Here is an 11718-nt window from a genome sequence, read left to right as displayed (position 1 = left end):
GACCTAAGTTCTAAGACTGTTTTAACCCTAAAAGTGCCTATTCATTTCTTCAAAATTAAATTGCCTATTATGTACCACACTTACGATGTTTTACAACACTCATCGCATGGCTCTCACTTGAATATATCATGTTCAGGGATGGCAATGGAAAAAAATTTACAATATAGCCATGCAAAGTCTACAAATGCAACTAAAAAGTTCAATATGAAACATTTTCTAATTATCCCCCTTTAGGATTTCTAACTATGGCTTAAAAACCCAATGAACAAGTGGAAGTTTCCCTCTGTACATGGCTTTTATTATTTACATAATACAATACAGCATCAATGCTGAATAGCATGATTATGTGCAATACATAAATATGAACTATCTGTACACATCTGCAGATCTAACTCAGAACTAAGGTACATAAAATTGAAAGCAAAACTGAATGCTTTAAGAGTAAAAGTAAAAACTAAGACTGAACACTGCAATAAATCAGAAGTAGTGCCTCGTGTACATACTAAACTATTTACAGATGAAAACAGGCATTACCACGACACCAATCTAACTATACGCATTTATATATAAAAAACACAAGTTTCATACATCACAAAAAACCTTCCATTATAACACAGAAGTGATATTACCAGACAAGCATCAGTGAAGTATACTGCCTCTTCTAGTTGTTATTGTACAATGCTGTAGATAATGCAGCCCATGCAATACACCCAAGAACACTAGAGTCCTACACCCAAGTACAATTAATATGATAAAGCAGCCCTCTGCAAGTGGTGCTGGATACCACTAAGAAGTCTACCGCAGCCATGTTGGTTATGATTTTCCATGCAGAAGGGTACAGTTACATTAAGAACTGAAGTCTTTAAAAAAGCTTTAAACATTCTTTCTTGAACCAAAACAATTCAACAAAATATGCACATGAAAAATTAACTATTCAGATACCCTTGCAAATTAAAATTCAGATGCATGTTACTCAATAGAGCTGCTATATGTGAAAACCAAACGTAGAGTTTTAACTTCTTCTTGTAGACAAATTAATCTTAGTGCAGTTCTGTGCTACACAATATTGTTAGCAATGAGAGTAATGCAGACATCTTCTGGTGCAGGCCAGCACGATAAGCTTCAAAGATAGCTCAAGACCCTGTTGGCTTGATCTGTTTTACTCTTTATAACCAGTTATGATGTGTACCTTCCAAAGAATGTCTTATTTGACAGCTTTTAGAAGACCAATTAGCCAGGCTTACATATGGCACCAAAAACACTGGTTTCACGGAAAGGTCTGATAGCTTTCTTTATAGCTTTCTTCCCGCTTCCAAGGAAAATGTGGAAATTAACAGGGTAAAGTTTATGGTAGAAGTAGACTGCCAGTCCTTTTCTGGTGTACCATTAAAAAAAAAAAAAAATACAGGCACGTAACACTAGCCAGAGATTATACCTTGATTACATTCTCAAAGGCAGATATGCTGCAAACATGCAGATATTTCACGTACTTTGTTTGGCACAAGGGAACTAAATTTTGTCCCTATTATCTGTGTTTTCAACTTGCTGTGCAGATTTTCATCCAATTTAATTCAGGGGAGGGCATATACATTTTGTAGGGCTGTATCTATCCAATTCTGCCTGTAACAAACACCCACACATCCTAAAATATCAATTATAAGACAGACAAGTGTAAAGTAAAACTCTGGAGAACATCAAAGGAAAATGGCCATGCATCTGCTCTTTAATGTTTTCCTACGATATATTAAAATAAAAACAAAGTTATCAGTCTCTTCACAAGTAGTAATTTATATTCTCTGGATTTTTTCAGCCACAACAACTGGATTCTCTTTTCTGATTTTTGCTGCAGCTTCTGCTTTGTAATCATATGGACAGTTGTGCTTGTCAGAGTAACGGTGAAGTCCACAAAACAAATTTCCACACCGGCAGTCAAACCCTGTACATACAAGAGGAAGTAGAGTCACTTGGGAACTTGTAGCAATTAAAAGAAACAAAAGCATTAGTCAATACAGAAAAGGAAGCAGATTTTCATGACTCTTTGCAACATTAAAGAGTCTGTCACTTTAAACTGAAAGTGCTCTTAACCTCCTCTGACATGGTGAGAAATTTAAGTAACTATCCTTCCATAAACTCCTGTAGGTACCAAACAGGGTAGAAATTACACAGGCTCTGGAGTCAGGCTGATTTGAATTTAAATTCTAGTCCTACCGTATGTTAACTGGGTAATGTTTCCTCAAGTGAAGGCTAGGAAAAGACAACCACATACAGTTCTGAGATTTAAAGGAGAACAATTAAAAAGTATCTAGAACATTTTGTGCCTGGTTCAAAGTAGGTGCTTACTATTTAATTCAGCTATCTTTTTCCCAGGAGAACAGAACAAAGGAAAGAATCAAAAGGGATTAATTTTTATCAATCCGATAAAGGAAAGTAATTCAGAAGGCCTGAAGTTAGGAAAGGGTTTCATATGATTAGACAAACCAATGGAAATCAAACTCGACTTCTCTTCACTGTCCTCTTTCCAGTCTACTCTGGAAACTTTCTATTCTTCAAAGTCGGGCATTTTGTTTTATGTGTAAGACTGACCAGTCCCTTAGGGAGTAACTAGGAGCTCCCTGAATACCTGTAAGGCCAACTTTCTTTCTGCACATGAAACATCTGTTCTTCTTTGGTTTGGGCAACTCAGGGGCTTTTTCTTCACTTTGAGAAGTACTGGGCTGAGAAACTGATGGACTGGGCTGAGTGACAACTGAAAAACAAGGGTAAAAATTAGAAGTCTGTCAATTGTTTGGCTGATAATTATCTAAGACCAGACCAAAACAAAACAAGAGAAACAGTAAGATTCTTCCTGAAAATGTTTAAGAAGTCTTTCTTGAAAACATGTACTTTAAAAACAATCTTCTACTTTAATATCAGAACTTCTTTCAAATCTGAGAATTTCTTGCCAATTAACATAATACCACTTGCTCCTGTAAATTTTATTAAATTATCACTCCACTCAAATTCCTTTAAACTCACTCTAGTCCTGGCAAACAAAATCCTAATTCTAAATTTTAAAGACCTGAGAGATGTGGTCATCTGCTTAGTTTTTCCATATTCCAATTGCCTAAATGCAAACTTCTAAATTAGGGCAGTTCAAATTCAGGAAATAAGGTTACCAACTTCTGAGGTAATTAGCTATAAAGTCATTTTGCTTTTATACTGATAGAAAAAAGAAAAATTGTGTAGATAAACCCAATAAATTTTGACAAGTAAAACCCAAGTCATTAATCCCCTAATTAACTTTAGGTTCCAAAATTTCACAATTATTATTGTGCCATTTTAATAAGTGCTTTATATTGTCTTACATAGAAAACCTGCAGGATTAAAAAAAAAAAAAAACTTGAAATATCAGCAACGTTGTCTTTAGGACAGTGTAAGTACTTGTGAAGCTTTGATTTTAGACTATTAAGGATTCCAGAGGCAAAACAAGAATTTTTAGAGCACAGCTGTAATTTACTTTGTGATACTTATCTAAAATGGGTATGGGGATTCCCTGGTGGCGCAGTGGTTGAGAGTCCGCCTACGAATGCAGGGGACACGGGTTCGTGCCCCAGTCCGGGAAGATCCCACATGACGTGGAGCGGCTAGGCCCGTGAGCCATGGCTGCTGAGCCTGCGTGTCCAGAGCCTGTGCTCCGCAACGGGAGAGGCCACAACAGTGAGAGGCCCGCGTACCGCAAAAAAATAAAAAATAAAAAATAAAAATAAAATGGGTATGAAATTTGGACAGTAAGAGATATGACCTACTTTTAAAAGTCCCTGTTTCTCCACCTAAAAGATCTAAGTTTTAAGTTTACTCATGACGTCAATGGAATTTGTCAATATAAAGATAAAATTGCAGATTACTCTTTTAAAGTTCACATTACCACCAGGTTATTGAAAACAAAACAGCAAAATTTAATTCTACTTTTATAAAACTCAGCGAAACCAGAAGCACTATAAGCTGAGTTTTAATATTAATCCAAACCCCAATAGCAAATTAACGTATACAATACTAAAATTATTGCCTAACAATAGGTCAACACTAATGCTATCAGCATAAATCCAAACCAATTGGTTTAATAGGTACTGTAAAATTACCTCCAAATTTATAACTCATTTGCATTAGTAATATATCCAGTGAGATTAACAGTCTAATATTAGACCAACAGTAATATTCTAGCTACTACTTACTCCTAATAATCTACTATGGCAACGTTAATGTAATTTTTCCTGATGGTATAACAGTAAAGAACAATCTGTGGAATAGTGCTGGGGAGGTGACAGCTATATTTCCTTGGCCACACCTGAAAATTGGACAGTGGTTCCTAAAACATACAGGGAAGAGGGGCGGGGGTCAGTCAAGAAGAGAAAAATGATACAGAAAAGACAGAGCAGTGAACTACAGAACGCCTACTAAGAAATAATAAATGCACAGAATAACTACAGAACTAATCCGAAAGAGTATTGTTCCAAGGTCAGTGTCATTTTGTGTTTTAAAAAAACAAAAACAAATGAAACAGAACAAAAGCCTCACAAATACTAATTTGGTCAGTTTTTCATAAGGATGGAACTTAACTTAAAAATACCAAATATGGATTCACCTGCTCAACTTAAGAATTTTCATCTTAAATGTATCAATTAAGAGTGATATGGTTCACATAAGCTCGGCTACGTACAAAAGCAAGCCTCCAAAGCAGATTACACATCCACTGACACTATTAGCTCACAATAAAGTTTTATATTGTGTTCAGTCAACACTATACCAGGAAATCATGAATTGATCAAATGCACTATGTGCACCATAGAGTATATAGATCATTGTTCCAGGGTCTAGCGCAGATAAATCAAACAAGTCAATCTTCTGGCAACATTAAAGCACTTCTGGTTGTGCTATGTAAGTTCAGCATAGACTCAGTCACTAACTAATGAAAACCAAAATGCCTTTCCACACTGAGTTTTTAAACTCCCATAGGGATCCCACACTTCTTCAATTCAAAAGTTTCTTTTAGTGTTTGATATGTTCTTTTGATTGAGTATTTTCTACAGTATTGACAATATCAAGACTGAATAGTTAATGCTTTTGATTATTGAATTTTTCTCCACAGCTTTGGAATTTAGTCCGTATAATTTCTTCCGTTTGTGAACAATACCTTCTTTAATGATTTAGATACTTTTAAAATATATTGGTGAACAGTTCATTAAATTCTTGACATTTTCAGTCTTCATATTATAAACTTTGCTGATTTGTGGATGCAGGGGCAAGGGGGGATGGGCAGAGAAGAAGAGATTAAAGAGTGACTATTTTACACTTCAAGGTACTTTAAAGATAGTGGTTTGCTTGGCCTCTATTTTATAGCTCTCTCTCCTCTTTGGTCCTTCAATGGGAAGGAAAGAATCCCTCCACCAACCCTTTCTTGTACTACCAAATCCAGAACTGAACTAGTATTAAACAAAAAGCATACCTGGCTCTGACACCTCTGTTTTCGCGGTAGTTATTTTGTCCTCTCTTGAAATGCTCATTTCTGTCATTTGCTGAGTTACAGGCAAGGCAGCCACAGGCACATTTCTATTTAAGTTCAAGCAAACATTTTTAAAGATGTTAAGGGTACTTCTTGGAAAGATAAGAAGTTGTCAGTTCAACATATATTATTTCCAATGTGATCAAATGGAGCTAAATAATCTAAACAAGATGCCCAGCACAGATGGATGAGAATAAGGAAAGCAATTTGATGAATGGCTCATCAATTCAAGCCTGCATATTTATATAGGTTACGATGTTCTATTATAGCCAACTAGAAATTTTTAGCTGTGCCTGTGATTTGTTTAAGGGCAAAAGGGGTAGCTTTGCCAGAATGCCTTACGTGGCATTACAATATAGTCTGCAGAGTCTCATTCTCTACAATTATTATGCCTCAATTACAAGGAAATAAAAGCACAGCATCTCAACACAGTATCCTTGAGGTTGTTCAGGAGTGCGTTGTTAATACATAGCTTTACTCAATGACCTACACGATCATATATTAAAGGACACTGGAATAATCACCAATTGTGCAACACATGTAAAGCCAAGGGCATCTAATGTATTAACATCCTTATTATAAGGCAATACGTATGATGTAATACATCATTATTTATTAACATTCATAATTATAATGTCATTTATCTTTATTTCCTCCCTGTATTATTATAAAAACCCAGAAATGTTTAACCTTACCTTGATTTTTCAGATGTGCTGCCAGCAGCACCTTCACAGTTGTTTAAACTAGCATCTGCTCTTTGTACAGATGCAGAGTCTGAGGTAGGACTGTTGGAACCACTAGCTGTCCCTATTTAGAAAAAAGGATTGGTAAGAAACAAAGCAACACTACAAACACTCATTACCAAAACTATTAATAAGTAACAAATACTTGCATTTAATTAGATTAGTGACTTAAGTACTTTCACTGTGCTGCAGAATCTTACACTTAAGTGATATCCAAACAACAAAAAAAATATATTAAAAAGTCATATCCAGTGAGTACATGTACTCAAAAACGAAAATGAAAAAGCTAGAAGATGCTTGTAGACAGTCACTCATTCCTCATGTAGTCATTCCAAGTACTTGGGCTACTATTGCTTTAAATTTCAAGCTTTTCTCGAGTCTTCTCTCCTTGGACTTTCAGGATTCATTCTCAGTCTTAGGGCCCAACTCTTGGTTCTATATTTTCTGTCCACCAGGTCTTCAAATGGGTTATTTCTTGGAACCAACTTACCCATTGGGCTCATTCTGCCACTATTCTGCTGCCTCTGAAGATGTTCTTTGTAGCAAACAGAACACATTCCATTTGTCCTAGGATTCCCATAAAAGCCACATCCTGTACTACACAGCATGGGCCCTGGGGTCTGGTTAGTCTCCTGAGCCATTTTTCTCCTGTAAACAAAACAAAACAAAAATTTTAGAAACTAGCATGTAGTAAAAAAAAAAAAAAAAAAAAAAAAAAATCACTAAAATTAGTATGATAGTCATTATTGTACCTTTGTCATTTCTAAACACTGAGTCTGTTTCTAACAAAGCCCCCAATTGTGTTAATCTTTAAGAGAGTAGGCTAAATTATGAATATTTTGTTGCCTTTATAAAACAAGGGACATGAATGGAACTGTTTTAGCTTGATAAACAATGAACTATCATGACTTCACATTTTTAGGACAAAAAATTCTATCATTAAACATTAAAATGTATTATTTTACCTGTCACTGTTTCTGTAATTCGTGAAAAGGTCACTCTTCCCGATACCAGAATTATGTTTAAATCAATTTTGGCAATTGGTATCTTTAAATCACTTTCTACTCTCCTACACTACAGGCAGATTATTTCAAATAATCACAATTAACTACTGACTCTTCATATCTACTAGTTGTTCTTTAAACTAGCTGTATATTGGATGTAGCTCTAGAGCTTTCTTAAAACTAACATCTGAACATACGTGAGCCCTGTAGTAATTCAGTTCTGCTACGGGGCAGAGCATCTGTACTTTTTAAATGCTGCAACACCTTTACAGAAGACTGAAAAGAGAGCTGGTAGATCATCTAGCTTTTCCTGTTACCCTGGCACCAAAAAGTGAAGTTCTTTAAGAATTTAGGAAAAAGCTGCTTAAGAAATTCCTTTTGTTCTACATTTGACATGAGAAATCTGGGTCTGAGTATACTTTAAAGTCAGTGCCTAGAAACCTATAATGTACAAATTATTAGCCATAGATTTCTCAGCCAACGGCTCTATTAAAACTTTTAACAAGCACTTGTCTGCCTCATGACAGAAAATAATGAAACCTTTCCAAGCTCAATTTCAATATGGCAAAATAAAGCAATACACACAACCTTTAGTAATGGTTAATATTTAATGCTAGGTTACCAGAAAGAGCTTTATATAGCAAGCATACCCTTGCTTTTCCAGAAGCCTTCTTAAAATTAGCACAAACAGTAATGTTTTGCTAAATTTAGTAAAATTTCCTGAGTTAACAGACATAAATATTTAAGAAAAAAAATTAAAAACCTGGAAGGTTTCCATGTCACCTTTAAATTATGTATGAATGTACCAAAAGCGTATTTCAGAGCATTTTATCAAGGGGAGATTATGTGCAATAATTCTGGTCATTCTCCTTTAACTGTACCTTAATGTTGACTATGAAGGTGACTTATAAGTTATGAACTTTTCAAATAAGTGCAGGAAAGTACTTTCAGCTACAGCTTGTTACTTCCTAGAATTTCATACTGCTTTTTTCAACCACCACATACTAGGATACACTCTTTAGTGAGTTATTAAAAGCAATGTTTTAACAAGTATTAACACTTTTTACCAAAATTATAAAAAGGGGGGAAGAGGACTAACCAAACTTGACCTGGCCCGAATCCTGTCAATTATTCCAACAATCTAAATGATAGTAATCTTTCCTTTTGTTAGCAAAAAGCCATTATATTTCAAGCTTGAAAATACCTCAAGCCAATCAAACTTGTACAGAAAGTGACCAATACTTGCAACTTACTTCAGATAATAGTACTAATTTAGTTGACACTATCTCTTTAAATAGTAAGTGGAATTTAGCTGACTCATTTTGGATCAGGGTAGTGTAAACATTTCAACATCACTTAGGAAGTTTATTAATAAACACTTTCAGCTGGGTTTTTAAAATTTTGAGTATAACATGTACAAAAAATGCTTCAAATAACAGTGTATTTGCATGCCTACCATGCAAAGTATGTGAATCTTTGCCCTGCACAAAAAGCAGGGCCATTCCTTGAAGCCAGCTTAAGAATTACACTAGCTCACTTGCTATACTAACTTCTAGTGTCATCTAACAGTGGCTTTAAAAGTAAATTGGCCTAAAAGTCAACCCACATTAATATTAATCTGATTCTTAAAATCTTTTGTTTATATAAATGGGGGTGGGAATTTCACCCAATGATTTCACATGCAAAGTATTCCACCTTTCTTCAGAAAACACATCTACCTTCAAGTCACGATAAACAGCCTCCAAACTGAAACACAAGAGACACTGGGACATCAGTCTTCTACATGGCATCTCATCTTGTAGACTCCCCCCCCCCCCGAAAGCCAGCTTTTAAATGCCACCGCAAGAGCAAAGCTTGCCTTAATATTTCTCAGAAGCTTAGATCACATGGGCGGGCGCTTCAGCCTGTCACAAGGCTGCAATGTGACAGGGTGAGCGGGATGGAGGCTCTCACATAAAGCCTAGTCAACAGAGGCCTCTGAAATCAGCTTCTATTTTTATCTCAGAGCCTGCCAACTCCTACACAACCCCAAGAATTAAGGATGCAGCGCTCATATAAGAAAACAAAACAAAAAGATGCCATTAAGATTGCTAGATTTTTTCTAACACAGGGAATGATCTCACATTAAATCTAGAAAATGCAAGCATCATTAATCACTCATGAAGCCAAATGGTCAGGGTTGTTTATAAAAACCAAGCACAGCGAAGAGCATCAAGGCAGAAAGAATCCTCATGATCAGTGGCAATTTTTTTTGAGGTGGGTGTCGGGGATGAGTGCCATTAGGTACTGTGTTTCCCCACTTGTATTTTAGAAAAATACAATACCATTATTATTTACTACCTTTAAAGTTGCTAGAAACTTGAGCATTCATCATGTCAGCTCTATCAGTATAGCTAGAATGTTTATTTTTATAGTTTTTATAGCTGAAATGTGTATTTTTTTTTTTTTTACAGTTTGTGGCTTCCTATAATTCATAGGAAAATCAAAACCAAAAAGACAGGAGCATGTAACTGAAAAATTCTCCAGCCTCAAATATGAATAAAAAAGGTTTTCATGCCTATGGAATTTACTTCTCTCAGGTGCACAAAATGTTAAAAGACGTTTAAGAATGCCTGCCCACCTGGAGTTGAGACCAGAGTTCTAGTTTCTAATCTACCTCTAAGCCAGTGACCTTGGGCAAGCCCTTACTCTCCAGATCTCAGTTCCCTTTTCCTAAATGGACATTAGTGTGATTTTAAAGGCTCCTTTTCAGGCTTAATACCGGCCCTGAGAGATAGAAAATAGGGAAGAATTAAACATCTTTTTGAGGGGGACATTTTTAAAAGAAAAACTTGAGAAATGAAATTGCAGTATTTTCACCAATTCAGTTCTAAAACCCTACTTTTAAAAATAAGGAGTAAAATAAAATTCATTTAGATTTTTAAAAAAGTCTGTAAATTACCTGAATGGCCAAGCTGAAGAACAGTGGCTCTATGACCTATATACTACTTTACCCTAATGTGCCCTTAGACTAGATTATTAGAAGGCAGTCATTCAATAAAGATAACCCGGACCTTTTCCCAAGACACAGCTCCACGGAGTGCGTGGAAAGCGAGTAAAGAATTTCATGTTCCTCAGCCTAAATGCACGAAACAAAGGAGAAGGTGCTCCATTTCCTTCATGAAAGGCATCTCGGGCGAGAAACGCAGTAACATCGGTAAAACTAAAACACGACAGAGAAGACCCCTCTCACCCAACGTTCCAGCGGATTATAAAACAAGTTCGGGTCCCACTGGTCCCCCATCCCTACCGCCATGCCCTTTCAAGCAAAGGCCTCGTTCAGGAAAGCACTGCAGGGCCTTTTCCAAAAACCACTGAGTCATGCAGAACAGCAGCTCCGCAGGCCAAGCCGGCCCCTAACCCTGCCGGTCCCGCGCCTACCCCCGACCCTGAACGGCCCCTCCGAGGAGGCGGAGATAGGGGGTGCGGCGGGCAAGGGGCTGGGGGCGCGGCCGCCGCGACCGCCTCTTTGTCTTTCCGGGTTTGGCCGCCCACGCCGGGCGCCACCGCGGAAGGCGGCCGCGACGGACTCGAGGGAGGCCCAGAGCTCGAAACCCCGGAGGCCGCACGCCGGGCATTGTTTCCCCGACCATGAGTGTGCGAGTGAGCCCGGGGCACAGGGAACTAGGCCTCCGGCCTCGACGGCAGAATGCCGCCTCCGTCTTTGTGCTTCCTGAGCTGGCTGGCGGGCTCTCCTCCCCCGGACGCCGCCATACGCTGGCCACTCGACCTTCGTCGGAGGCCCGCGGCGCCCGAATCCCTCACTCCCAACCCCGGCCGACCACGAGTAGCCGGGTGCCCTCCCCAAGCCCCGTGCTACTCACCCTTCGGCGGCAGGAACCGGGCTGGCGCGCGACGCCGGCGCGGTGGGACCGGGCCGAGCCCTCACGGAGGGGCGAGCCGGAAGCCCTGAATTCGCCGCCGCCGCCGCGGGCCGGGAGCGGGTCAGAGCCGCAGGCGGAGGTGGCGCCGCCGCCGCGGGGTCTTCCTTTGTTCCCGCAGCAGCAGCGAGCGTGGCCGGGACACGCCGGAGCTCGGGAAGTGGGAGGAGGGAAGCGAGGGGGGGCGGAGAAGGAGGCGGAGGGAGGGCCGAAGGCCGCGGCGGCTAACGCTGCTCGCGCCGCCGGCCCGTCGTTGCCTCACGCCTCCACCAGCGGCGGGTTTGGCCAACTCCGAGGGCGAGCGGGGCGCGCGCAGCTAGGCCTGGGCGCCGCAAGGGCCCGCGGATGGCGCTCTCTGTCGCTTTGCTACTGCCAGGGAAGGTGTGCGGCTCCAGGGAACGACGAACCCCAAAAGGAGATGCACGTAGGCCTGCGCTCCAGTCAACTGACGCGTCCTCTCCACCCGGCGCTCAGGCAGTGAGGGAAAGGGGAGGGGGTGCGGGGTCTGTGCG

At 39.4% G+C, this 11718-nt stretch overlaps 1 protein-coding gene across 1 annotated transcript; it reads right to left on the bottom strand.

Annotated features, from left to right (window-relative positions):
- Positions 1-276: 276 nt before the first annotated feature.
- ZFAND5 (zinc finger AN1-type containing 5) lies at positions 277-11717 on the bottom strand. Its single transcript, XM_030877005.3, has 6 exons — positions 11150-11717; positions 6773-6930; positions 6235-6346; positions 5483-5586; positions 2621-2746; positions 277-1936 (listed from the first exon to the last, which is right to left on the bottom strand). Exons 2-6 carry the CDS (start codon positions 6921-6923, stop codon positions 1788-1790), a joined length of 642 nt encoding a protein of 213 aa, XP_030732865.1. The 5' UTR covers positions 6924-6930; positions 11150-11717; the 3' UTR covers positions 277-1787.
- Position 11718: the final 1 nt, after the last annotated feature.

This window comes from Globicephala melas, chromosome 6 (genome assembly GCF_963455315.2).
Source record: "Globicephala melas chromosome 6, mGloMel1.2, whole genome shotgun sequence".
NCBI lineage: Eukaryota > Metazoa > Chordata > Mammalia > Artiodactyla > Delphinidae > Globicephala > Globicephala melas.
Note: the sequence above shows the minus strand (reverse complement) of the source record. Positions and strands in the feature narration are given on the sequence as shown.

Bases quoted from the DNA above. Each gene is read 5' to 3' on its own strand.
- ZFAND5 (XM_030877005.3), bottom strand. From the start codon at position 6,923: ATGGCTCAGGAGACTAACCAGACCCCAGGGCCCATGCTGTGTAGTACA. The intron at 6,347-6,772 runs GTAAGTTGGTTC...TTTTCTAAATAG, and splicing joins TGGCAGAATGAGCCCAATGG to GGACAGCTAGTGGTTCCAAC. The intron at 2,747-5,482 runs GTATGCTTTTTG...CTTGTTTTTCAG, and splicing joins AACAGAGGTGTCAGAGCCAG to TTGTCACTCAGCCCAGTCCA.